Source organism: Fusarium mangiferae, assembly GCF_900044065.1.
Source record: "Fusarium mangiferae strain MRC7560 genome assembly, contig: FMAN_scaffold023, whole genome shotgun sequence".
Classification (NCBI taxonomy): domain Eukaryota; kingdom Fungi; phylum Ascomycota; class Sordariomycetes; order Hypocreales; family Nectriaceae; genus Fusarium; species Fusarium mangiferae.
The window spans coordinates 228,957-255,898 of NW_024573943.1; the positions used below are offsets into that span (position 1 = coordinate 228,957).

Below are 26,942 nucleotides of genomic sequence, written 5' to 3' on the forward strand. Positions count from 1 at the left end.
TCTCAACGGAGGATGTTTCACCGGGGTGAATGGAAAGTTAAGAAGTATGTGCGGTATGTTTGTCCGAGAGGCATTATTACATACCCAGTAAGAGCAAATAATGAAGTAAGACAACACCCAATTAATAGGTCATATTTTCCATATCATGAATGAGAGTCTTGACCTGGACCATTTCGCAATCGTCATACTTTGGGTTACCCTGTACCGACCCAGGTGGTTCTGCCCAGGCGGCTAACGTATCGCTAATTTGTCCCTCAGTACGCTTCCATCGCTCAAGCATTGCGCAAGCAAGATGATAATATTCATTGGCATGTTGCATGAACCCGACACGTTTCCACATATTCTCGACAGAGTAGCTGTTGGAGTTAACTGCCGTATGGCCACCTCTTTGCCACAGCCATATCCATCGGTTCAGGCCAGTGGCTGCTGGAGTTATCTGTAACGCGTCGATCAGAGTGGTCTGGTACTGGAACACCAGGCAACAGAGGGCTGCACCAATGTCAGAAACGAAAGAAGGAGGACGTTGAACCTACCGGAGATAATTGTGAACATGTTGAAGGAACTGAGGTCATGAAACATACTTAGGTCCACGTTGTGAGGTGAGCATAAAAGCCTGACAGCAGAAGATACTGTCAGTCGCGATTGGTTCGGTCTTACTTTAGTAGCCATGTGCAGTTGTAGGAAGCATTCTGCGGCTGATTCTGCCTGAAAACAAGCCTCAGGACAGACTAGCCCGGCATTAAGCTCGAGTGATATGACCCTCGGCGGCAGTCTATAGTAGAGAACGAATGCGGAGTCAAGAAGATAGATATAAGTCACCGTCCTAGATAGTTAGAAGAGAGCTGATAAGAGCCAAATCTGGACATACCGAATCATGCTTTCAAGGAGTATGAACCTGGCCCACTTCTGTTGAGTAGGAAATGTAGTACCCAGCTTCTCCATGCTCAAGTTGTAGAGACCAAAAGATCTTGCGATCTATCACACGATTAGTGAAGTATTTTGATACCCATGCGATGAGACATACTGAGACAATGCGACTGTAGCGATCCTTTCGAACACGCTGTCTCCCCTCCTTCGACCCCTCCCAGTTTTGCGCGATACATATAAAATACGCAGCATGCAGCGCCTTCAGCTTATCCCATACTACCGACTCATCCCCCACAAGCTGTGAAGATGCAATGATAAAATCATCGTACAGGATATCGTCGGCAAAGACTGCTTCTTCCACGGGAGTGAGCCACGCCATTGCACGGACGCAGTCATCCGAGTCTGGGGATAAACACGCGCCTAAAACCGTCAAAGATGCAATCAGTCCTGGGGGTTCAGCTTCGGTATTGAAGGTCGGCTTGTGAATTATCGGACTGTTAGGATACCAGCCGGACCAGAAGAGACGTAAGAACCTATGTAGATTGGGGGGTGAAAAGAAGTCGAGACAAGCTTTTTCCACGACTGGAGACCACTCGATGCCCGCATCGGAGCATAATCGCGTTCGAGTCATTGATCTCTTCATCATGGACACAATCTCGCGTGTTTTGGTGGCCAAAGTTTGACAGGGAGAGTCACCGACGGTTTCGTTCAATTGGCGTCTTTGAGCCACGGTGCCGCAGTCGAAACCATCGGCGATGCCAGATGACTCGGTGAATCGTTTCAGAAATGGTAGGACCAATTTTTTTCGTGAAGTGGCCTGATCGAAATAGTGTTCAAGATGCAAGTAGCCTCCGGGAATGTCGTTCCAAACAGCAAAGTCGAGAACTTGTAACGGTAGGGACTCGCACGGTAGCCACTCTAGTGAGTGGTCAATGAAGTCATTTAAAACATCAGGAATTGCGCCAGCCTCTTGCATAGCACCATTAGATAGCTCTTGTCGGTATACACTATTTGTCTCTGTTCGTGGCAAACCTTCTGAAACCGCTGATGTCGTGGAACTGAACGCCCGCTCATAAGAGCACTCGTAATTCCGTGTACTGCATGTACTGCAAGGAACACTGCGATCGCAAGCGCGCTTTAAACGGACGCAGCGATTGCAGGCCCTTGGTTTCTTCAATCTAGGTTTACGAGCAGGTAGAAGCGGTATATCTGATCCGCTTTGAAGGCGGACTTTGCAAATACCCCAGTGGCGCTTAAGAGCATCCCTGAGAAGCATCATGAGTGAGCATGGCGGCGGACAGTGGAGGGAGGACATATACCTGCGAGTGAACGTCCGTTGACAGAATGAACAAACAGAGGACGAGGTCGAGATTCCTGTCAGTCGACAATATCCCTCAGCAACCGGAGCAATTATTAAGGGACCTAAGCTACAGTGCATACCTGCATGCCGGGGTAGCGAAGCTGACAGCTGCTGTTGAGATGTAGCTATCGCCGTGCCCATGGTGCGTAGGACAGTCTGCATGTTACGAGTGTATGAGTTCAAAGTACCCTCAGGACTATCGACGTCTGACTGAACATGATTACGGACAAATGGCAGTAGAACTGCCGATATAACAATCCCACATACAGATCATATCCCGTTTCGCGCTTAGTTGGAACCTTGTTTGGAGAAAAACGCGGGGAAATGACATTGACTCTATCACCATTGGCCATTATCTTTTTGTGGCGGTGGACATTTTCCGCTCTCCCCACATGCTCAGCAGAATGACTTGCACCAAATTCAGTTTAGTGACGGTTGTCTAGAGTGCGGAGGTGGAAGACATCGCGACGCCAAGTTAGTGGGGCTGAAAGGTATCATGATCGACTTATAAAGATATAAACGGTCATCCGTCGTGTTTATATGGGATGAAAATAAAGAGCACACTACTACTTGACCGCTAATTCAGTCACCGAAGCTCTCTCCCGCAAAAACAATTGTCATCATGTCTGCACCTGAAGAACACCATGGCCTCAAATCAAAATGGCCCCAAGCCTTCGATCTGGCTGGTTCAAACTCTCCCTGTCGAATTGAAGGAGAAATAGGTGATCTTGTGGTCCTAGGCGAAATTCCAGCTGCTATCGACGGAACTTTCTACCGAGTCATGTGCGATCCCTTCGTCCCTCCTCACCCTGACAATGTTCCTCTCGACGGCGACGGTCACGTCTCTGCCTTTAGGATCCACAACGGTAGAGTGGACATGAAGATCAAATACGTTGAAACAGAGCGCTATAAGCTTGAGAGAAAAGCCGGCAAGGCTTTATTCGGGTTGTATAGGAATCCATTCACGCATCATCCCTGTGTAAGAGCAGCTGTTGACTCCACTGCCAACACAAACATGGTCTACTGGGCGGATCGTCTCTTGGCGCTTAAGGAATCTGCCCTTCCTTATGAAATGCACCCTGATACTCTTGAGACTCTCTGCTACGATCCGTTTGGAGGCCAGGTCAAAGCAAAAGCATTCACAGCGCATCCAAAAATTGATCCGTTCTCCGATGAGCTCGTTGTCTATGGGTACGAGGCCAAGGGTCTAGCGACTAGAGATATAGTCATTTATTCATTGGACAAGAAAGGAATCAAGCATGATGAGCAATGGATCCAGTCTCCCTGGTGCGCTCCCATCCACGACTGCGTCATAACAGCAAACTTTATCGTCCTCATCCTTTGGCCCTTTGAAGCTAATGTAGAGAGGATGAAAGCGGGCAAACAGCACTGGGCTTGGGACTACAACCTTCCAGCTACTTTCATCGTGGTGCCCCGCCGGAAAACCTCCATGATTCCAGCTTCTTGGAAGCAAGGAGAGCATCGAGTCTATCATTGGAAGAACTGTATGAATATTCATGCAGGTAGTGCTTGGGAGGAAGACAACGGAAAACTGTATCTCGAGACATCTCGGGTTCACGACAATGCTTTTCCGTTCTTTCCGCCTGTGGACGGGAGAATGCCAGCTCCAGACGCCAAAGCTGACTTTGTTCGCTGGGAGATCGACCTCAATGCCCCAAGTGGGACGCAGATGGCAGATCCAGAGGTCATCCTCGACGTGCCATCCGAGTTTCCACGAATTGACGAGCGTTTCATGACTAAGAGAAATGAATACCTCTTCTTGAATGTCTTTATCCCCGAGACCTCCCAAGGCGGGACAAACATCTTCCACGGACTTAACGGCCTAGCAATGCATAATCAGAGCACTGGCAAAACAAAGTGGTTCTTTGCAGGCAAGGATTCTCTCGTCCAGGAACCAATCTTTATTCCTCGTACGCCTGATGCACCCGAGGGGGATGGATGGGTTATCGCTATGCTTGAGCGACGTGTTGCTAATAGGAGTGAACTTGTTGTTCTTGATACGAGGGAGTTTGAGAAGCCGGTTGCGTTCATACAGCTTCCGATGCATCTTAAGGCTCAGGTACATGGTAATTGGATTGACAGGAGGACACGGGCATCTACAGAAGCGATTGTGAGGCAGATTGGTGAGGTCAAGGTCAGTGGAAGAGGAGCTTTGGAGCCCTTGGAATAAGGGTGCAGATGCATTCACTGTTTGGCATTATATCCGTTAGGCTCTAGTGAGTCGGGAGAATTCCGCATATAAGAAGCTTTGTTTCAACGAGTGACTAGTTATTCATAAATCTCAATCTCAGAACCTGTTGCCGAGAGTATAGAGTGATTTCAGAAAGGAACCCCATCCGTTTGCATGTACAGAGTCCCCATCAAAGCCGTCACCGAAACCTAAGTCCAGCACTGTCCAGATCCAGGGCCGGGCTGGCACTGCATGCGACCACCGCCGCAAGACCAGCAGCCATAGTCACCAGCGCACTGGCACTTTCCAGGCTGGCAGTCCGCGTGGGGAGAGTAGCAGGGGAAGCAGCTGCAACGAGCCTCAAGACCACGGAGGGCGAGGAGGGGCTGCGAGATGCAGTGTCAGCACAGCTTTGCGATGGTTGTGAAGAGGTTAGTTTGCTTACCTTGTCGATACCAGTGTAGGTGTGGCCGCCGTCCTCAATGGTGACGGTGTCGGTGGCAGGAGTGGCTGTGACGCCGAGAGAGAGGAGGAGAGAGACGAAGAGAGTGGCCTTCATGATTGCTGCAGAATCTGTTGAGGTTGAATAGATGAGGAGATGAGTGTGGATGATGAGACAGTGAACAGTGAGAATCATTCGGCTTCTTATACTCTTCAGAAGTCTTGCAAAGGCAAGTCTTACTAATTCTTGCTTAACAGTGATTCCTAAGATAGTATTCCTCTCACGATTCCATGAGACAGTCTGTGCTGCACTTCGCCTCATGCAACTGAATCCTCTCAAAAGTCCTCGACCATAAGAAATTAGTCCATCATCATCATCATCATCTCGGGTTGACGCTCTACTCATTGGCCATCGCCTCACCTTGAGGTATTTCCCATCTAGGAAATGAGCGGCTACACATACTGGGATACAAGGTTCACCAACTAAGTAAGCCGCACTCGTATGCCCTGTACTTACTATTTTGTGTAGTAATAGTTAGTGGACAAGTCACAGAGGCGAATAAGTCGTTGTTACGATACCTGCATAATTGAGGATCATTGGGTTGACAAGGATGCACCTCGTATAACATAGACCCTGAGAATTGCACGTGTGTGGCACGTCGCCCGATGGTCCGAGTGGGAAATAAAGGTGCATGTGCCGCAAGCTCGGATTCCACTTGAGAGTTCGGGACCGAGATGCTGAGCTCCATAATTGATCAACACGGAGGAGAACCATTGTCTCGTTTTGGAATGTTTGTGATTCTAATTGTATTACCTGAACTTGAACGAAAGAACTTGTGAGAATTGGAGCTGCAAGTCAGGGTTAAGTCCGAGGTGAGAGTGCGAGAGCTAATGCAGCGGGTGAGATTCCTACGATTGACAGTCCACTTTCCCCAGGGCTCCTAGCTTTGATTTTGTTTCTCCATTTGCTGACGGTGAATTGATTACTATTCTCAGTGCATCTAGGTAGTCTGACTTGTTACTCAAGCGTGGCAGAGCAATGCACGATCCTGCGCGTGAGTATGACAAACACCAAAACTGCACCACTGTTGTCTTATTCGATTATTGATACTCAGCCTGTGTTTCAGAACTGATTCCATCGTGACCATAAGCACTTGAGTGATTCCATTTCCATCTCACCAGTCCTGAAAATCATGCCTAATTGGAGCAACGCCTCTCAGGTCATCTTCTTCGGCTCTAAACTCCGTAGGAGTGGCTTAGCTCGTGTAATAATGTCCGTGGGCCCCTTTTCACCACGACTGCCGATTGGTCCGCATGTCTTACTCGGAGCTTATATGCGGCGCGGGCCGCAGATTATTCCGTATAGCGTATGGTCACTTCACCCAACGGGCCTCTCCTCCGTAAAACCACGTCCTCTTCCAGCCTAGCCTCGGGGAGCAAGAAAACACAAGACCTTCATATAGGGTGCCAAAATAAACTCAGTAAAAGATATCCTAAACTTGGTGTAGATATTCTAAATTTGTGTGAAGTTACCTAAGTCTTTTTGTCATTTAGGATCAAGGTCTCGAGTTTTCTTTCTTCCCCTAGCCTAGGTCCCCTCTGCAAAGATCTTCAATCATGTGCCGCAAAGAGGCATTAAATCTAGACCTCACGTAAGACGGCATTTCAGGAAGGTGGCCTCACTCGGCTGATTTGCTCTAATGCCGCGGTATGATCGACGAATAGTATTCCGGATACAGCGTTTCATGTGAAATGATGACTGCATGGCCCTTTCTGCCCTATGGACGTGGTGGCTTTCGGATCTCGGCATATATACACCCCCGGCCTTTGACCTATCGGTGTTTATGAGATACCCGTATCCGCGTTTAGCACTATTTTGTAGGAGGCACTTTTGGAGGCTTGTCCGACGTTTCCGCGGAAGCTACCTTTTCCGTCTACCACTAGCTGAGACGGTGTGAGATTTATGCCTGTGAAGTGAGCGGATAAAATAATGTTTGCAAGATCAGCCTTTCTTAACGGTGTCCTTGACGGGAATGTCCAGCTTCACCTCTGTCAGACTTCCAAGCATCTTCCTCCACAAAACCGCACTCTCCTCATCTGCCGTGCCTTCGGTTAACGTCACCCGGTTCCCAACAACAATCAGCGCTGATCTTGCCCGAGTCAGAGCAACATTCATCCTTCGCATGTCCTTCAAGAACCCGATCTGGCGGTGCTCGTTACATCGCACCGTCACAAACACGATGATGTCCGCCTCACGTCCCTGAAACCCGTCGATACTCGAGACCTCGATCTTGTAGGGTATACTAGAGAGCATGCGCTTGAGGACTTCGGCTTGACGAGTATAGGGCGTCAAGACCACAATTGAGTGTGATGGGCTCTCGATCTCTTGACAGTTGGTTAACAGCTTGCAGATGTGAAGGCAGAGCTCTGCTTGTCCTCTGTTCTCTTTCGACTTTTGGCCTGGCATTTCCTTTGCGTCGCAGTTGATGAAGATGGCTCGTTCGTAGTCTTGCATCGCAATATGGGAGCTTCCCTTCTGTTTCGTGACCCTTGCTGGCGGGAACGGGAAGTCAGACTTGATAGGTGGCCTGGCAGAGCTGCTGATGCCCGACTTCAACTTTCCCTCGTAGAACTGCCCCGAGCTGAACTCGCAGAGCCTCGGATGCATACGATACTGCGTGTCCAACATCAACGTCCTCAAGCTGCCATTATCCTTGGAGCCTTTGGCTTCGGCGTAAAGTCTTTCAAAGAGTGACATGTCAAATTCGAGTGCTAGCGCAGTCTGGTTGACCGTCGGCCGTAGCTGTACATGGTCTCCGACAAGTATTGCCTGCGAGCAGCCCTTCACAAGTGGGACCAATGAGCTAGGCTCTGTTTGCTGAGAAGCCTCATCAACAATGACAATGTCGAAGAACTCTGAGCGAATCAATCCAATGCCTGCTCCAATGCAAGTGGTGAAGATGGTGTCACTCCGCTTGACCATTTCTGTGGCCTTCTTCATAGCCTTGTAGTCGGAGTGAATCTCCTGCCCTGCCATGGCGTCGCATGTATACTTGCGTAGATCATCTGCTACTTTGCGTACCTACATAAAGTCAGCTGACTTCACCGTTTTGGATAGGTGATTGGTAACATGCCTCTGTCGATACTCGTACTAGATCGGGTTGAGTCTTCCTTGCTAATGGTTGCTTCTGAAGACGTTGGATATACCGTCGCATCACGTTATCCACTGCATTATGTGTCGGCGCCGTCACCAAAACACGCGCTTTAGGATTAGCCGTCTGCAGCGCACAGATCATCTCGACGATCGTCTCAGTCTTTCCTGTCCCAGGCGGACCCCAAAGACACAGAAGAGAGCTGTTCAATGCCAACTTGATAGCTTGGTTCTGGCTGCCATTCAATCGCTCAATCCCGCTAAAGGAATGATCTGGCCGTGGAATGTCGGGGGATGGAAGACCAAAAATGATGTTGGCGACACCGCAGCAATCTTCTTGGTAGATACATAGATCTTTTACAGCGTCAATCATGGACTTGGATGTGACGAATGGCCCGCAGTCTTCCAAGATCCATGAACATTTTTCGAAGTAAGTCGGAAGTGGATGAAGACACTCGAAGCGTGCACGGCCAGTCTCGGACATGACCACGAGGGCGTCGATAGAATAGTTATTACCCACTAACACATTGGATGGCAGTGACGCCGTCGTCAGCCTCACGTGAGATCCCTTCTTTGGTGTTCCTGTCGTGTCGATCCGAAAGTCAATCTCAATCAGATTCCCTTTCTTGTCCTTGGGGGATAGCTTCAGCTCATAAAGTCCCTGCTGTCTCTTGGCAACATTATTTGCTTCCTCGATGTGATCCAAGGCAATGGCGATCATGTTTCGTAATAAATGGCTGGTTACCTCTGGGTCGGCTACCATGAAGCGAGACGCGTTAGGCTGCAAACATTCCATAAAGAGATCCATGGCCAAATCTGTTGATCGGATCGTCAAAGCTGCAAGTTCCAAAAGGTCTGCTATGTCGTGAAGTGATAAGCTTCCTGGTGTGACAGCGGAAAGAATGCTCTTGAACGGCTCCAAGATGAGCTGATCCATGGTGTTGGCGGACAAGATGAATGCCCGAAGAATAGGTAATAGGGATGCCTCGAATAGTGCAACCAGCTCTTGGTTCTTGTCCGAGCGAGATGAAGACAGAAATGGCGTCAAGGTTACAGCAAGTGTCGGCTCAGTGGTGAGAACTTGGAGCATCGTATTTAGCAATTCTTTGGGGCCAACAGCGGCTTCCTCAATAGTGGTCAGAATATGCTCAAAGCATCGCATTAGAAACTGCTTGTCGCTGGATTTTCGGGCCAGCTGGAATACTTGCTGGTACTGCTGTACTGATCCCAATCGTGTGAGTGCAGACATGTCGTTGCCTCTCACGATATTAATGAGCCATGACGGGTCAGAAGGTGATAAAACATCACTCAGACTGGGTAGAGAGTAATCTTTCGGTTCCTTGGAGAATAGAGGCATTGTTTCCATGGTATCGATCTGTTCAAGCCAAAGATCTAGGTTGCGCATCGAAGCGATGTCTCGATTGCTAATGACGTAAATTTCCTGTGAGTGATTAGCGATAGTCACTTGATTGAACAAAAGGGCTATACTGACTGCAGCTCTGATGGGAGACCGATTCACTCTTCCAATATGTGTCTGAAGCCTTCTGCTGAACTTGTCTAATGCAATACTCGCGATAACTTCAGCCTGCCCCCCCTGATCAATCACCTCTTGCCTTTTTCTGCGTCTGTCGCCTTTGTTCTGCATATTGCGGTAGTCTTGGTCGTTATTACCAGGTCTACTTATAAAGACCCACGAGTTTCCTCGCTGCTTTTCAAAGAGCTGGAAGACGTTTCCGTCACAGTAGAGCCGATACTGCATCTTGGTCGGTAGAGAGAGGCGAGCCTGTCTTTGTGGACCTTGTGAATGAGGGAACGCGAAAAGGCGCCCAGTGTCGTCAATGAGGCAGTCTTGCGATCGATCAATCTTCTTGGGGACGTAGACCGCAAGGGATAGACGCTCATCTGGTTGGAATACGATGAGCGTGCGCTGGAACAGCTCTAGGTTCGTTGCAACAGCTTCGTGAAATGTTGCGAGGCGATCGATTGAAGAGTCGAATGTTCTCTTCCACTTGATCCCGGGATAGTCCAAATGGAACTGTTGAAGCTCTGGTGGATGAAGTATGCCCGACGAGCATAGAGCATTCTGGACCAATCCCGTTACAGTTGCAAACCCTGGTACATGAGCGAGGACCCATGCTTTTTGATCTGCCGTGAGAATATTAAAGTCGAAGAGATGGAGCATGCTCTCAAAGGGCGTCTTGTTCTTGAGACACCATGAATATGCCAATCTGACAGACTCAAACTCACCAATTGCAACATCCTCACGACTGAACAATAGCTGAATAGCGTCAAAGTCATACCCAGTCAGATCGCCATCTTGAGTCACAGCCAGTCGACGAACCCATTCTTTCGCGTCATCGTGAAGAACATCGAGTATGAATGGCGGTGCATCATCCAGAGGCTTAGGAGCAGTGCGAAGCTTGTCGGGGATCTTGATCCGATTGCCATCAACACATTGCGAAAAGAGTCGATTGAGTTCTTGACACTGAGCGCTCATTGGGCCTGCAAATCGGGCCCAGTCGAGATATAGGTTCTTTACTTGACCGAGAGAAGCGTTCTGGTACTTTGCAAAGTAGACGAGGCGGTCGTCGTCTGTGATGGGGTTAAACTGGATTGGTTCTCGGCCGCCGGGGTATAGCGCTGGAGCTGCGACTGTTGAGGGGATCAGGTCGGGGTCCCAGGATACAAAGACTGTGAGTCATAAGTACATATAATCCGAATCTCTAGGTTCACTTACACGTATCGCCGTCAAGATCGCCACCAGACATCAGGTCAGCAGCTGGTCTTCTTCCTCGCGTCGAAAAGACGATACAATCCACCAGATGGGACAGCTCGGGCCGTTCTACAACCTTGAACTTTTGCCAATCACCCGGATGAAGACATGGGTTTCTGATGACAATGATTTCAGTGTTCTTCAAAGCATGTGGTAAACCATTCTCTTCCAGAGTGATCTTGACTGCACACTCGCCTTCCTTTAAAACATCCCAAGCGTCACAAACTCCAAAGAGGAGGCGAGACTTTTGTACGAAGACGCGACACTTTTGGCCGCCCTGTTTGTTCAACATTTTCTTCAGCTCGTCGTTGATTTGCCCGTTGATCTGGGACTTTACGCTCTCATGCCCTTCGAGGAGCACACGTTCTGCGAGATCGGCGCGATTGACGTAGCTCAAGAAGCGGAACGCATCGCGGAAGTCGGATCTGGCGTTGTTGAGAAGATCAAAATGATATCGCTGCTTGGAGATGAGAGTATCTTTGGAGATGCCCAGAGCGTGGAGCAAGATGATACTCTCGTCATTGAGGAATCCGTATGAGAAGGGCTGGAGAATGGTCAGGTCAGCGAGGATTGATGGGTCACTGAAGTGTTTACCTTGGAGTGCTCAACCACTGCAAAAGAGTAATCATCGCCACCACTAAACTTCTTCATCGACTTTCGAAGCTTGAGTAACGCCTTCTCCCTCTTCATTCGAGGATCAACGGTAACGACACCTTTATATCCTCGATAGCGAAGCTGGAAGACTGAAGGTGTGTATCGGCTATCTCGAAAGATGATTCTTGTTCGTCGCGACAGCTCTTGTGCAAGACTGGGTGCAATCAATCCACAGCCATCGGTGAAGACGTATTCATCCGTCTCAACATCCGGAATATCCTCGCATCGGTCGGGATTAATGATCATGGTCGTCTTAGAAGACGAGAAGAGAAGACCAATTCGCTTGGCCTTCTTACCCACCGTCTTCATCTTTGTGAAATCTCCCATGCCTTCAATCAGTCTCGAAATCTCCTCTTTTGTCGCAGCCATAAGGAAGCATGATCGCGACTTGAGCTGCGAATTACTGTGCCCGTAAAAATTATAGTGTACGCCGTTGAGAATTATTCCAGCGCGGAGACATTTGATGCTGTAGTCGGAAACCTCTTGGCGCGTGCGGGGCTGAAGATCTGGTGCTGGCTGCTGCTCTTTTGCCGCGGCACCGAAAACGAGAGGCTTAAAAGATTCGAGTGAGAAGATCATTAAGCGATCGGTCCCGTGTTTGGCTGTGGCGCGATTGGACGTGTTGGATTGAACTTTGAGGGTCATGGAGTGCCTGCATTCTTCGAGGTCCGTCTGAAGGGCAATCGCCTTAATGAGATCGGCCTTCTTCAGAGTAGATGGTGATGGGAGATTCGGGACATTAAAGTCCCAGACAAAATCGTCGAGACTCAAGATTGGAAGCAATGTATGATGAAAGCCTTTGTTGGTCTTTTGAGAAGCCATTTTAGCTGGCTGCCCTGAGAGAGGCGTGAGATTCAATGTCAGATGAGGAGACGAAAGTTTGCAGCCTTGAGAGATTAGATAAAATACAGATGAGCTTATCCAATGGAATTGAGCTCAGCGCCGTTGGTGAATCATCGTCATTGTCATTGGGTGTTGGTGTTACATGGCATGCTGACCCCTCACTTCCTCAACTTTCAGAGAAACTACGCAATCACACTCGTTCCCACCAAACTCACAATGTCTTTGAATTCGTATATTCCCAATATTTATATCATCGGCCCTCAGTCCACAGGCAAGACAACGCTCGTCAACAAGCTAAAGGCCGATCTAGAGCACTGGCTGGCCGACTCAGCAATCGATAAGCCACAAATCGTCTCCGAAGTCGCAAGAACTGTTCTCGCAAAACATAAATATTCGGCTGAAGATATACAAACCTCAACTACCAGGTGCTTTGAACTTCAACAGCTCATTCTCGAAGCGCAAGCAGCAGCCGAGAAGGAAGCTCTCAAGACCTCGAGCTGGTTCATCTCCGACCGTTCCGGGCTCGACCCATTAGTCTACGCAAAACGATATGCCGCACCTGATGCTGTTGAACGGTTGAAGCATCTCCCAGTCTGGAAAGCAGTCAAGGCAAGAATGGAAAGCTCTCTGATCGTGGTTTGCGAAGCGGGTACGCCGTGGCTGTTGGACGATGGCGTGCGACTGATGCCTGGGAGCGACCAACAATGGATGCAGCTTTTTCACGATTTTTGCCAACTATTGGGTGAGGTTGGTTTGGAGTACTGTGTGGTGCCGCGAACGGTGTTGGATCTTTCAGACCGGGCAGAGTTTGTATGGGCGAGGTGGACTGAGAGACGGCGATCTTTGAAGGACAATAGTCCACAGTACAAGGATAAAACAACGTGGGTCTCATCAGATCAATGACATAAGATACACGCTATAATTAGGTATATATAAACTTTATTAGTTGAGCCTCATCACCTTCCTGAGTAAGCACTTTGCAGTGGACCTCTAGAGGTTGCAATATTATAGGTCTCCAGCTCAAATATGCGATTTGTTTTGGGCCCTGCACTGCATTTTAGCCTAGACCCACAAACCTTCAGTCCCTCAAAGAGGTGGTGACTTTAAAAAATAGTATGGTGGCTGGAAGGGTAGCCCTTTTACTCAAGGGCAGAGCCTAATAATCGCTAATGACTCATTGGCCTGGACTCAGAACCCTTTTTCAGATTGTCTTCTGCATTCAGCATACCCACACAAGACACTACATACCTGTCACTTGCCCTTACAGACTAGACAGGACAGGACATCGCATTAAAAAGCACCTCAGGATAGTATAGTGTAATATTGCGTTTTGAAGTAACGGCTGTCCGGTTTGAAGTTGAGATATTGAATTCGCCACAATCAATTCTGGGTCACGATCTGAGGCTGGAAAGTGTTACTGACGTGTTAAAAGATAAGTCAATGACGCATGGAGGCTTAGATACATACCTGCGCGTAACACCTCCCTTGCTTTACAAAAATGAATGGCCGGCATCAGAGTGTCTTACCATATCTAGGGATTAGATAAAGTTCTGGCTATTGACCAATATGGCATTAGTCTGGTGCATGGCCATCCAGCCAATGATAGAAAAAGACACTCTTGCTGGTATTTCGCTCCTATTGTGAACTAAGTGGAACATTCCTCACGGTCTAGTTCTTCCATTTTGCTGTTTTCACCGAAACGGCTCCTCCAGGTGCAAATATATAAACCCATTAAACCTGGAGATCAATCTCTTCACCTCAACCATCACTTACTCACATTTTGCAAGTCTCTCCCCTATTTCCATCATTTTTCCCCAATACAAGGATATCATCATGAAGGTCTCAACTACTCTCTTCCTTGCCGCTATTTCTGCTGTTTCAGCTGCAGACTGCCCGGCTCCAGGCCAGACCAACGCTGCAGGCGACTACAGCTGTAACCCAGCGCACGATTATCCCGGCCAGGCGTGCGCTCTTATCGATGGCTGCTATTTCCTTCGTGGCCTTGGTTTGGTGACAGGCACTGCTACCAGCTCAACTACCAAGCCTACCTCTTCTTGCCCTGCTCCAGGCCAGACCAACGCTGCAGGCGACTACAGCTGCAACCCAGCGCACGAGTATCCCGACCAGGCATGCGCTCTCATCGATGGCTGCTACTTCCTTCGAGGCCTTGGCCTGAAGACTGGCACTACTACCAGCTCACCCACCAAGCCTACCACCAAGCCTACCACCAAGCCTACCACCAAGCCCACCTCTTCTTGCCCTGCTCCTGGTCAGACCAACGCTGCAGGCGACTACAGCTGTAATCCAGCGCACGAGTATCCCGACCAGGCATGCGCTCTTATCGATGGCTGCTACTTCCTTCGCGGCCTTGGCCTGGAGACTGGCGCTCCTGTGCCAACCCCGGTTATTGTTAATGGTGCTGCGCAGCTATCCGCACTGGGCGGCTCAGTTCTCGCTGGCCTCATCGCTTGCTTCCTTTAAAATGTCCAACATGCAAAGAGAAATCTTGGTAAAGGAAATACTCTCTATACATCCGGAACCATGCTTGTAAAGCCACCAAGTCACACAATCACGAGGTCCTCTGTTGGTATGTGCGAAGATTTGCTCACTCATACCCCCTATTGAGAGATTCCCCTGGGGAAAAAGAGGTTTGATGAGTATTTCTTTGTGCTGATGTATAAGATGGCGAAGTCAGCACTAGAGTTTTTGGATGTTACAATTTCAGCCCGGGGGTTATTAATAGAAGAAGTTTGGTTTTATTGGCTTTTTTATTTATCTTATTTTTGGTTTAACCTAAGTACTCTGTATTTTCTCTTTATTTCATTTTATTTCATTAGTTCAACTTAATCTACATTTGCATAGAGAGTCACACTACAAATGGCAGATGCACTTGCACTAGTTCAGCTCTATTTAACAAGCACTGAGATACGCTAAGTTAGTTGTTTTGTTAGTTGCAGACTTGCATCTCATTGCATGTGATGGCACCTAAGCTAATAGAGGTAGGCCTTACCCCACGCCACTTCAACGGTTTACCTTGTGGAGGCTGGAGCTGTTTGTTATATGATACGACAGACGGAAAACACAGTACTGAAGTCGGCGCAACATCCCAAGTCCGAAGTCTAAGACACTTGTATCATAATTACGTCGATTAAACACCTCGCCAGCCATTTTGCAAGTATATACACCACTGCTCGCTCTGGATTTTATGGTAGTCTGGGTAGCAAAACATCCAACTTCTTAAATCATATTCTCGACACATCACTACAGCTCTTGCAAAAATGGCAGAAACCGGTTTTGCGCATGAAGTCATCTCTGTTATTCTCCGCCTTTCTGAACTCTCCTCCGCTATAATCGTCCTGGGCATCCTCTCACGCTTCTGCTACCTCGCGGGTATCGCGGAAGCGCATGTCGATGAACGTATCATCTACACCATCTTCGTCGCATGCCTCGTCATTATGTACTCCATATGTTTCTGTCCGCCTTTCAAGTCCATGTTCTTGGGTTTCTCATTCGACTTTGTCATGTTTGTCATGTGGCTCGTGGCATACTGCTTGCTCCAGACGGTACGCTCATAACTATGGGACTTGGTTATTAACACCCACTCACCAGCTTTCATAGAGAACTGGCAGTCATCTCTGTTCCTCCAGTTGGTACTACAATTATTGGGGCTACTACTGGGGTCGCCTCTGGCGAGTCGGACCTGTTGGGACGGTCAATGTCGATGCGGCGGGTTGCGCCTCATGGAGGACAGCTCTTGCCTTTGCATTCATTGCGTGGTTTCTCCATATTCTGAGTGGCGTTCTCGTGAGCTACCCCCACGTTTGGGACAAGACAGAGCTAATGCGACCAAACACAGGGTATATACGTTTTCCGTACTTATATCAAGCTCGACGAGACAAAAGCCGATATAAAGCAACATGCGGAAAAGCTTGCCAAGTAAGCATGAATCATTCTATTGCGGTATTAGATGGCTTACTAATGATTGTTGCACTCAAGAGGGGACCCTAAAGTCCATGGTTATCAGCGAAATATCGAACCATCACATAATGTCTAGGCAACAATCCATCTCATACCGTTTTAGCCCGGGGAGGATGCAAGCGGCGGGGTAACGTTCAAGTTTGGAGTAAGCCGCCACAAGCGGCGGAAGCCGAAGTATATATTTTCATTGATCCGCGGAAGATGCCATAACCTGAACAGACTGAACTTGTTGCGGTATGCACTTAATATTATGCAGTTAATCATGCTCGGACCATCACAAAGTAACTTACAAATAGCTCATAAATAAAATGACATTTTGTTGATTCGGTGGTGGTTGAAGCCACCAACAAGACCCTTGGCGCACTGAACAGGATATCTAGTCACAGCTGCCCACAAACCATCACCGGGTCTCACATTCGCCATCTTCGCGGGTCCTGCAAGATCATTAGCCTTCCAAGCCATAACAACGAGCATCAGACTCACCAAACACAAAGGCAACGACCGCCTCCTTAGCTCGCCCGCCCAAGACCTCAACTGTGAAGTCAGATACAGCACAACAGCCGTCGAATTTGTTTGCCCCGACGTACGGGACACTCCACATAAACGCAACTTCGTTTCTCCCTTCGAATCCGACGTTGCGGTACGTAATTGAACCGTCGACACCTCCGCCTATGTGACTCGACTTGCAGCGTAGCATGCCGCTCTCACCTGCTAGGATTGTCTGCTGTGGCTGTAGGTCTGGACTTTTGGTCCAATTGCCGTGGTTGAGAGGTGGCCATTCAGGCTCTGCGATGAGCTCCTTGTTGGTGTGGTTAAGAATGACGATGAGTAACTCCCTCGTGGCCATAATGTTGTTGATCTGTGTAGTATTTGTTAGAATGTATATGGTGATTAAGACTTAGTATGCAAGAGATGAAGATATTCTGAGATGTGACACTGAAATAAGTGTTCTGGAGATAGAATAAGTTTATGATACCCTGAAGAGCCCCATTACAAGACACTAAGAATGCCATGGTCATCTCAGTTATGGAAATGGTTGCTGGCCATAAGGTTCAAGTTTAGGCTGTCTACCCAGATGACAAAAGCACTGTAGCGTCGTTATCTTGTGGCGTTGATACTGGCAAACTAGAAGTGACAGCTTGAAGAAATACTCAAGCCAAGGGATATTAGAGTATTGAGGGGATCCGCTAAGTTGTTCGACGACTCACCAATCTTCACCAAGGCGCACAAGGCGCATCACATCAATACAATACTCGTGTGAATACAGTGTACAAACATACTGGGAATCATTAACGGCTAGAACGGTCATATGATGGTGGAAAGCATCAGCGGCTGATCTGGCGGGGACGATTAGTACGGAGAGTTGTCAAACCTTATATCGACGAGATGTCGCATGGCTCAGGGCAGGTTGAGCTACTCGTGCCATTAACACAAACTACAAGCGTTGCCATATCCCGCAGTATTGCCTCTGTATGGAGCAGGAAACGCCATTGCAAATACATAACGATAAAGGAAATACTGTGTTGTTAAAGCCAGGGATGTTGATCATCACGGCAAACGTAATTTGAGGTTTAATAAGGCTTAATCTATGATACTCTAAGGCACAGTATCACTCAGACTCAGGCAACTCCCGCCAAAACTGTTCAAGTTGTTTAGCCAATCTACGCATTCAAGGTTTATGTGCTTCCTTCGTCGGTCTCCGCGCTGGGCTTCCCACAGCAGTCCTGTCTATCGTATCCAAGCCAAGTGCACCTTCCAAGGTAGCCTATACCGTCAATGGTCCTGGACGCATCCACTTCCAAATTTCAGATCGATACATCGGCACTACTATCATTATGCCACATTTAAAACCTCTAATTGCAGCCGAGGTTCTTGGTGGTCCAGAGACGACCTTGCCAGTTCTTTCTTTAATAGTACGCTAAAGCGCCAACTCTATTAACCCAGACTATATATCATCTCTAATTTGATATGCAGCTTGGTCTTCTAGCCTTTAGTATCTGACTTAGATATGAACTAGGTGCTTGGTCTTGACTGCGTGGCTTCTGACTGATATGCTAAAGAAACCCCTAAAGTATTAATTCTAAAGCTTTTTATAGCATTTAAAGGAACTATAAATTTCTTTTTCATTGAATAATCTGTAACTTAAAACTATATAATTAAATAGATATAAGTCTAAAGACTTTTATTATTATTATCTATATAAGCTTATAACTTATTTATTGTTTATTCTAGACCATTCTCAACCGCGAACTCATTTAAACCGAATTCGGAATGTTTGAATCCGGCAGGATGGGCGTGAGATGACCAATTCCAGCTGCATAATCACCTGTTCCAGTGGAAACACCACCCTGAGCGAGCGCTACCTGTTTCTTATCATCGTGGAAAACAGCATAAGCAGCTGTGAAGAATGGAGCACCAAACGTACAGTCACCAAACTCGTCGCCCGAAAGGCTCAAGGCACAGAACTTGGAAGCATCGTAGCCAGGTACCTCGTCAAATTCACCACGGGCGTAGCTGCGAATAGGGACAGCAACAGTGACACTCTTGCCCTTCGTAACTCCGGCAAAGGTGAAGTTGAGCGTGGCAGTACGTGGGATCGACTCGCAAGTCCCGTTCCATGCAATTGCGTACGGGTCTTGCAGCTGAATTAGCCCGGTTGCCTTGATGATCTCCTTCTCACTAAAGGGCACACGATCCTCGCCTGTGCCAGAATCAAGCAGGCACCGCTTGACCGAAGGATCCGCTAGGCCAATCTTGACAGGCTTGCCCGGCTTGCGAATCGATGTGGCCGTCAGCTCCGGCAGAGCCGAATAATATCCCACATAGGGAGCCTCAGGATAATCCTGTTTGATGCGTACGAGCTCGCCGATATACTTTTTCTGTAAAGGTGCGGCACCGAATACGGCTGCGCCCGAGTATGACGACTTGACAGACTTGGGTTGTTGATCAAACCACATTGTGAAAGAAGAAGAACGCGTTTTCCCAGTGCGACGCAGATTATCACGGAAAGACGGTCCAGAGAAACCCTGTGGAAGTGGTGCCAGGCCAAGGATGCTATGATCAAAATCACTTTCAGGGATTTTACATTTGTCGTCCAGTTGAGCGATCTGTGCATAGTCCGCCAATGCCACTTGGTTATTGGTCAACTTGGCAAAGTTTGGATTGGAAAAGGCGAATGTGTCGTTGATGAGGCTCGATGCTGATATAAGCTTGCCATTACCGCCATAGGCATAGCCTAAAGATCCTCCTTTGGGCTTGGTAGGGCCTCCTTTAGAATAGGAAGTTGACTTGGGCCAGTTGTAAAAAGTCTTGACAGTCTTGTTGCAAGGACCCTGCACGTAATGCGCATTGGTGCCATCGTTGATGATGGACTTGGGACCAAAAACCCAGAAGCTGGGAGAGCCGGTGTCAAAGATTGTGGGAATGGGAGATTGTCCCGGTGTACCCCACTTGATGTCGGCCTGGATGCTACGATGCAAGCATCAGTTTTTGCATGACTTCAAGATGGGAGACAATCATGACTCACCGAGGGTAGCCGCCGTAGCTGTACGAAATGGGGATGATGGGAGATTGCGGCTGTGGTGGAGAGGCAGCAAATGCACCTTGCAACGATGCGATTGAAAGAAAACTAATTGTGAGCAACATCGCGGCCAATTAGTGGTAAGTTTTGGTATGAGATATGACTGAACCGAATTGCATGATTCCTGTGGAATTTAAATATTGAACAGACTATACGAGGGCTACTTACTAAGACAAATCTAGACCATGTCGAGATTTACATCATCCAATCAATTAGCAAGCTCCCTAGAAACGTGCCGAGTGCCGAAGCTTGGACGTAGTAGATTCAAATTCGCCAGTTAAATTTGTCGATCTCTCGTATTGGACATCATTCATACCAAAGCGCGCTGGTGACCGACACGTGAACTAGTCCGTCAATGGATAAAGTCCTTCCCAAATCGGATGAGGACTAGGGAAGATCTACAAGACTTCGTATCATATCCAATCATGCATGTTCTTGTAATCAGACTGTGGTGAAAGGCTCTATTTTTGTCACTCAGGAGATGATGAAATTCTCGACCTAACATCTCTAGAGATACGAATTATCTATACGAGGACCACATTATCGTGACGTGATTTGGACTTTCCAAGAACCTAACCCAATTCGGTCGGTATCTCAGAACCTTTCCTCGCCACATAATAGAGCGATCCCATCCGTATGTAGCACGGCATCTAATGTAATAGAATCACTGAACCCGTTTCCTCGCAATTGCCTATTGCCTGTCATACGTACATCAATAACTTTTTATTACCCATCATGCGACACAAATATCTCGCTTGCATATTGGCGCTTTCTCCATTCTGTGCTTCTCTCAGGCACGAGTCTCTTCATAATCCCCCAAAGGACTACGTACAACTGAAACCGGCGCCTGAGGATGAACTATTGTCCTTGAGAATTCATCTGGCGGAGCCGGAAAAGCCATATCTCAAGGTGGCCCAAGAAGTATCAGATCCCGAATCCAATCAGTATGGACTGTTTTTAGGAGCTCATGAGTTGCGAGCTATTTTACCTAACAAGAGTTTCATCTCGGCAAAAGTGACCGGCTGGCTTAAAGGCGAGGGCTTATCCAATTACACTACACGTCCCGATTACGTCGATGTCACAACAGCCATTGCTGACTGGAACCGGGTCTTGAACACTACGTTTTACCACTTCCAACACAAGGCCACTGGTCGGACTATGATTCGCACAACTCAGTATAGCATTCCAAGCACGCAAAAGGACGCGATCAGCTATATATATCCTACAGTACACTTCTTTCGATCGGCACCTGGTCCAAAAACGATTCAAGCAAGACAGCATGTACCCACTGGACCTAGTAATTGCTCCAACAGCATCTGTCCATCTCAGCTGCGCACGAAATATAATATTCATTATAGCCCAGTCGACGGTAAATCGGGTAGCACAATTGCTATAGCTGGATTTCTGAACAACTTTCCCAATATCACAGACGTCAAAGCTTTCTTGACAAAGTATGATAAGAAGAATCCGAAACTCATACCTTCAATCAATGTCGCATCTGTCAACAAAGGTACCCTTAAGCCCCCGGCTGACGGCGGTTCGCTCACGGTCGAGGCTGAACTTGACCTTGACTACGCAATGGCTTTCACTGGTCCGCTCCCCGTCACTTTCTACTCGGTAGGCGGCCATGCGCCCAAGATCGGGCAAGCTCCGAATGCACCTGTCTCACCGGACAGCAATGAGCCTTATGCCGAGTTTTTTGACTATGTGCTCGGTTTGAAAAACCCACCCAAGGTCATTTCTATATCTTACAACGACGATGAGAAGGATGTACCAGTTGCGTATGCGAAACACGTTTGCGATCTTTTTGCAAAAGCTGCTACCCGTGGGATTTCCATCATCGGATCTTCTGGAGACGGAGGAGCAGCAGGAACAGACGGAAATACATGTCTTGGAGTGTCTGGCAAAAAGAGACTCTTTGTGCCCTCATTCCCATCGAGCTGTCCCTGGATGACTTCTGTTGGTGCTACGGCAGAATATGGCGGTGCAGCTTCGTATAGCTCGGGTGGTATGTCAAATGTCTTCCAACGTGCTTCTTGGCAAGACAAGGCTGTCTCCGGTTATATAAAAGCCTTACATGGCAAGCACAAGGGCTTTTACAACGCCAGCGGCCGTGCGCAACCAGACATCAGTCTTCTGGGCGATAATTACCTGACATTGACCGGAGGCAGCCCGTCGACTCATGACGGCACGAGCGCATCTGCACCTGTGTTTGCAGCTATGATTGCGCTTGTCAACGACATGCGCCTCCGGGCAAAGAAACCTGCATTGGGATTCCTCAATCCTTTGCTTTATTCAGCAAAGGCGAGCCCAGTCTTTCGCGATGTCAAAGATGGTAGTGAAACAACAGGCTGCGCTGATGGTGACTTCTTTGAGACAGGTTGGGAGGCTCTCGCAGGGTGGGATGCGGCAACGGGCCTGGGCGAGCCCGATTTTACGAAACTGGCAGCTTTGTTAAGATAATAGATTAGAATGTTCTCATGAATATTTATACTCTGACGTCACCCAACTAATAGGAAAGCGGTTTTATATATTCGACTTCTTTTTACCTTAACAGCATGAAATCGTAGATCTTTAACATTTAAAACTCTATGCCCTCCTTTCGATTTGCCTATACGACTGGTATTTACGGGCTTGGCTGCCTAGATGACGCTTATAGCATCCTGCCGCTTGACAATAGAGCGCCATTTTATCCTTACCGTTATCCTTATCTGCAGCTCATCACTGCCTCGATCGACCTCAGTAGCTTTACCTGCCTAAGTAACAACAACAGCCGTCAATTGCGCAACTTTCTGGTGCCTTGGAGTACAGTTTTTTAATGGATTGCTCTCTTTTTTCGTAGTTCAAATACTGCATAGCCGACCGTTGCAGCCGTATACTGTCCCGAGAACCTCTTTCTTTTGCAAGCTCTGTGACTGAGTCTCGACGACACGTCTCACTGGATGAATAGGACCCTGCTATCGAAAACCATATATAATATAATATACCATAACACGTTCACAACGGTAACAAAGAGATCGATATCAAGGGGCAAACAGAGCATACCGAACGCTGGCTTTATAGCCACTTACTTATGGTGAACAGCCTCGGGTTGACAGACCATACCTTAGCCGTTGAAGCTAGGCCGCCGAACACTTGAAGAGGGAGTTGACTTTCACGCAGACCTGTCAAGCAGAGTAAAGCAAACACGATCAGGAAAGAATAGGCGAAGGGAGTGCGGCTTCTTCCCAAGGTGGTGTGAATCATAACAGAAAAGGACACGGCTTAGTGTAGTCACTCATAACTGTTTACTCTCCTTACTTTGAAAATTTGAGCTTTGTGTATGTCGATGTGACAGTATAGGCCGACTCTTCAAGATAAGGTTTACTTTTATGGTGTTACTTGTATGTCAAGGCATGTCAAACTCTGCAAGTATGGGCTGGTGACTGCATTGCAGTTGACATTTTTTAATGCTTGCTTTTTGAACGTTTCGCGGTTCCGCATTATACTTTAACATGCCATTTTATCCAAACTTTTTGCTTCTGCGGCAAGTCTCGGGTCTCTAGAGTGCGAGCCCGAGGCACGATGTAACCTCGCCTTCAGCCGCAGCGGATTCATCAAAAGCCTCAACTGCGGAAACCTCGACAGATCTCCATTCAAGATACGACGTATAGAGCGTCCCTTTAAGACTTTAAATAACAAACCACTTCGCCACCGGAGAATAAGTCCAGACAAAGAAGTTCCCGAAGTTCGCGACAGACCTCATAATCTCGGCAATTTAGTAGATTGGTCTAAACGAATAAGGTGAGGAGTCTTGCGCCCGCCCGTTGCGAAAGGCTAAAGACAAGCTTTCAGCTAAGGTTAAAAAGTGCAACGTCGTCAAGCTCTAGAACCAAGTGGGAACAGACCTGGGATTGTTTCAGTTATTCCGTTTCGGCCAGTTTTTAGCAGGAGGTTTTATAATCTTGACTAAACGGCTTTGAGACTGGTTGGTTTTTGGGGCATGGCATGATTGTCAGTTACATCAGCCCATTGTGTTTGCTTTTTTTTATGTTTTGCATGTAAACCTTTCGGCTACTGAATGGTGTTTTTACCAGAGTCCCAAGAGCCAAGTTCACGGTCCAGTGATCTACACTTCAATCGTGGAGATATTTCCAAGCGACGATTCACCGCTGATCAAAGCACATTTCACTGCTAATAAACCTCTTGCATCAAAGCTTGTCTCTCACTTGAGCGCCTTTTTCCTCCGTTTCAGATCTCGGAAAAAGCGGCATGCAACCGATGAACCCCTACGGCCCGAGACTCCTCGGTAAGCAGCACATTAGCCAATACCCATGCTCCCATCACGTCTTGGCTACAGGGATCATATTTCTCCCGGCTCCTTCTGGCGTGTTGATCTCTTGGGGAAGTCCCTCCGAGCTCCCTATTCGAGATCCAACACCATCAATTGGTGAATGGCATCTCCAGCGTATAATCTCCTTGAACTGTGCCGCAGATGCATGAAAATCAGTTACGAACAGGAAGTGTCAAAGGGCCGAAGGACAAGTCCTGCGGGAATTTGCTTGCTTTTTCTCCCGTCCAATAAGCTCCGTTTTCCGCCGACCGTTTCGAATCCTTGCTTTGTTCCCTCTGCATGTTGAGGTTAATGATGGAGTGACTCGGATCGTTGCATGCATGTTCCCAGTAAAATATGCTTCATCAGTTCTTTGTAAACCAACGGCGCCCTGTATCTGGTGGCGTCGTGACGCGATCTGACATTGACCACCGTAAGCACTTTACCCCTGGGTTTGACGGTTTTTAGCCAGTTGCATATAATACCCGTCTCACAAAAGGTCCCGACGTTTGTGGTGTGTCAGCTCGTGTGTGTGCCTGCCCCTGTACTGGGCGCTTTGTGAAAGATTATGATGCTGTTCATTGTGATTGTGCTGTAGTGTAATGATAATGATTTTCATGTGCTGATTTCGGAACCTGCACCGCCGCACACAGGCTGTATGCAGGACGTCACAGAAGAAACGCTTCGGCTTTTCATTTAATCGACGCCAACCCCATCTCGTTAGACCTAGTCCTTAGTCTTCAGTTTGCTAATTTCTTCATTTATGAGTTGAAGTGTCTGTTTTGCATCTTGAGATATGGCTGGTGTCGCTAAAGAGGCCGTGGTGGTAAGTTACCATTCCGATCTGTCCTGATCCACTGCCTGAGCAAAGATCTGCATTTCTTGGCAAGATCAGGACCATGACTCGCTTGCTAACCGCGATCTACGATGCAGCCCATCGAGGCCGTGCTCTTCGGAATATCAACGCTCCTCGTCCTCGCTCGATTAGCCCTTCGAACAATTCGACAACACCAGAGTCTCACCGTCAGCGATTGGTTTCTCATTGCCTCTCTTCTCAATGCTGCTGCATTATTTGGGACCGACACGGCTGCGTATAACTTAGGAGGAATGGACGAATATGATCCGAGTGCGCCGCCTCGAAGTATTGAGGATCAGATCACATTGATGAAGGTGTCGTTTGCGGGAAACTATTTCTACGATACGGGTGTATACTTTCCGAAGCTGGCGCTGTTGGCACTTTACTTTAAGCTCATTCCACAGACACTACCGCTGCTACGCAAGTTTCTTTATGGAGTTACTGCTTTGACGGGGTCGTTTATGCTCACGACTTGTTTCTTGGATACGTTTTGGTGCGGCGCCAACGTATCTGTCAATTGGGAGCTCGATGGAGAGTGCAGTACCTTTGACTCAAAGACTGTCTTCCGCATTGATTGGGTTATGAATCTCATCTCCGACATGCTTGGTATGTTCACTTCAGTGAATTTGCTCAAAAGTAATCACTGACGTTGGGCAGTCTTTGCCCTACCATTTCCGCTTCTTTTTGGTCTACAACTCAGCAGACGGTACAAGGCTGGTCTAGTTGCGATTTTTGCATCTGGACTTATCACTCTAGGAGCAAGCATCGGTAGATTTGCGACCGTCGAGGCAATTCACGCGTGGACCAATGTTTGTGAGTGAACCCCTCTATCCAAGGCCTTTATAACTTCAATTCTTACTCACTTCCACAGACGTCCTCTCCATGACAGAGATCGCAGCCGCAATAGTCGTCGTGTCTCTCCCCGCCCTCAAATCCCTCCTCCACGGCCTCGGGCTGCGCTCCTCCAAGCAAAACACCACGCAAACAGGCTCAGGCTACAACAAACACTCAGGTACAGTGACAACATCGAGTCACTTCAACAAGCTTTCCAGCGGCCGTGACCATCACAGCAGAGAACTGTACGCCTCGACGGCACGCGTGGCGGCGGGCGCCGAAGAAGACTCCGGCAGTGAAGTGGAGCTGACCAACCTTCAAGGTATCTACAAGTCGGCCCGCATAAGTGTGACCTACCAGCGAAGAGAAGACGGTGACTGGCAGGGTGATTCGGGACGGGGGTGAATTGGTTATGTGTGTGTGCTGTAAGATAAGTGCCAGTGTGGATGGTGGGATGGATGTAAGAGTTGCATTAGATATGCAGATGGACCAACAAAATGGGAAATGGCCGGGAATAAAGAGTGACATGACAGCTGGTCTGACTGACCCAAGTTATGTATAATAAATAAACATACACATAGAATACAACAGCTTTACCATAGATCAGATCATTGTGCTTGAATTCTTGACTTCGCTTCTGAGTTTAATGCAGAGCTTTATTAAAACGTCTGAAAACCATAAAATACGATGAATCCCTTATTGGTGCATTAACAAAAAGACTCCCTCCCTCCATCCCAAAACCCAGAGATCAACCAACACACCCATCGTCACAACACTCTTCCCCTGTTCAATCCTTTCCCATGTTACATCCGTTGGTCCCAGGTTTATTCTCGTTTGCATATCAACGGAACTCCAACCCGACCAATAACCACCTCTCGGTTACAACCCCTCCAGTTTTAGCCCCCATGTCAAAATACCGACCCCGGTCATTCTCTCTATTAAAATCCCGTAACGCTGCTTTGGCCCGACTTGTGCCGTAGACCTGCAGCGGGTAAAACTCACCCTCAGGGACCTTTTAGTGTTGCATTCTATGCAATACCTCGTTCGATGCTGTTTTTCTTTTTTTTTTTCTTCTGTAGCCGAGGTGCTACTGGTGCTGTAA

The 26,942-nt window shown here is 47.9% G+C and overlaps 11 protein-coding genes across 11 annotated transcripts; 6 read left to right on the top strand and 5 right to left on the bottom strand.

Annotated features, from left to right (window-relative positions):
- Nucleotides 1-121: 121 nt before the first annotated feature.
- On the bottom strand, nt 122-2,143 carry FMAN_05185 (uncharacterized protein; the record flags this gene model as incomplete). Its single annotated transcript, XM_041825741.1, has 4 exons — nt 122-489; nt 534-823; nt 869-975; nt 1,025-2,143. The coding sequence occupies 4 exons, from the start codon at nt 2,141-2,143 to the stop codon at nt 122-124; spliced, it is 1,884 nt and encodes a 627-aa protein (XP_041691091.1).
- Nucleotides 2,144-2,849: 706 nt separating this feature from the next.
- On the top strand, nt 2,850-4,418 carry FMAN_16257 (uncharacterized protein; the record flags this gene model as incomplete). The annotated part of the gene is made up of 1 exon (XM_041825742.1): nt 2,850-4,418. One exon carries the CDS (start codon nt 2,850-2,852, stop codon nt 4,416-4,418), a length of 1,569 nt encoding a protein of 522 aa, XP_041691092.1.
- A 209-nt stretch (nt 4,419-4,627) lies between these two features.
- FMAN_05186 (uncharacterized protein) lies at nt 4,628-4,977 on the bottom strand (the record flags this gene model as incomplete). The annotated part of the gene is made up of 2 exons (XM_041825743.1): nt 4,628-4,804; nt 4,864-4,977. The coding sequence occupies 2 exons, from the start codon at nt 4,975-4,977 to the stop codon at nt 4,628-4,630; spliced, it is 291 nt and encodes a 96-aa protein (XP_041691093.1).
- Nucleotides 4,978-6,861: 1,884 nt separating this feature from the next.
- On the bottom strand, nt 6,862-12,259 carry FMAN_05187 (uncharacterized protein; the record flags this gene model as incomplete). The annotated part of the gene is made up of 5 exons (XM_041825744.1): nt 6,862-7,941; nt 8,012-9,451; nt 9,503-10,701; nt 10,748-11,327; nt 11,378-12,259. The coding sequence occupies 5 exons, from the start codon at nt 12,257-12,259 to the stop codon at nt 6,862-6,864; spliced, it is 5,181 nt and encodes a 1,726-aa protein (XP_041691094.1).
- Nucleotides 12,260-12,496: 237 nt separating this feature from the next.
- FMAN_05188 (uncharacterized protein) lies at nt 12,497-13,183 on the top strand (the record flags this gene model as incomplete). Its single annotated transcript, XM_041825746.1, has 1 exon — nt 12,497-13,183. One exon carries the CDS (start codon nt 12,497-12,499, stop codon nt 13,181-13,183), a length of 687 nt encoding a protein of 228 aa, XP_041691095.1.
- A 930-nt stretch (nt 13,184-14,113) lies between these two features.
- Nucleotides 14,114-14,761, top strand: FMAN_05189 (uncharacterized protein; the record flags this gene model as incomplete). Its single annotated transcript, XM_041825747.1, has 1 exon — nt 14,114-14,761. One exon carries the CDS (start codon nt 14,114-14,116, stop codon nt 14,759-14,761), a length of 648 nt encoding a protein of 215 aa, XP_041691096.1.
- Nucleotides 14,762-15,558: 797 nt separating this feature from the next.
- Nucleotides 15,559-16,220, top strand: FMAN_05190 (uncharacterized protein; the record flags this gene model as incomplete). The annotated part of the gene is made up of 3 exons (XM_041825748.1): nt 15,559-15,843; nt 15,899-16,084; nt 16,137-16,220. The coding sequence occupies 3 exons, from the start codon at nt 15,559-15,561 to the stop codon at nt 16,218-16,220; spliced, it is 555 nt and encodes a 184-aa protein (XP_041691097.1).
- A 335-nt stretch (nt 16,221-16,555) lies between these two features.
- FMAN_16258 (uncharacterized protein) lies at nt 16,556-17,105 on the bottom strand (the record flags this gene model as incomplete). Its single annotated transcript, XM_041825749.1, has 2 exons — nt 16,556-16,692; nt 16,742-17,105. The coding sequence occupies 2 exons, from the start codon at nt 17,103-17,105 to the stop codon at nt 16,556-16,558; spliced, it is 501 nt and encodes a 166-aa protein (XP_041691098.1).
- A 1,408-nt stretch (nt 17,106-18,513) lies between these two features.
- On the bottom strand, nt 18,514-19,903 carry FMAN_05191 (uncharacterized protein; the record flags this gene model as incomplete). The annotated part of the gene is made up of 2 exons (XM_041825750.1): nt 18,514-19,726; nt 19,785-19,903. 2 exons carry the CDS (start codon nt 19,901-19,903, stop codon nt 18,514-18,516), a joined length of 1,332 nt encoding a protein of 443 aa, XP_041691099.1.
- A 670-nt stretch (nt 19,904-20,573) lies between these two features.
- FMAN_05192 (uncharacterized protein) lies at nt 20,574-22,301 on the top strand (the record flags this gene model as incomplete). The annotated part of the gene is made up of 1 exon (XM_041825751.1): nt 20,574-22,301. One exon carries the CDS (start codon nt 20,574-20,576, stop codon nt 22,299-22,301), a length of 1,728 nt encoding a protein of 575 aa, XP_041691100.1.
- A 2,645-nt stretch (nt 22,302-24,946) lies between these two features.
- Nucleotides 24,947-26,245, top strand: FMAN_05193 (uncharacterized protein; the record flags this gene model as incomplete). The annotated part of the gene is made up of 4 exons (XM_041825752.1): nt 24,947-24,976; nt 25,084-25,612; nt 25,664-25,819; nt 25,878-26,245. 4 exons carry the CDS (start codon nt 24,947-24,949, stop codon nt 26,243-26,245), a joined length of 1,083 nt encoding a protein of 360 aa, XP_041691101.1.
- Nucleotides 26,246-26,942: the final 697 nt, after the last annotated feature.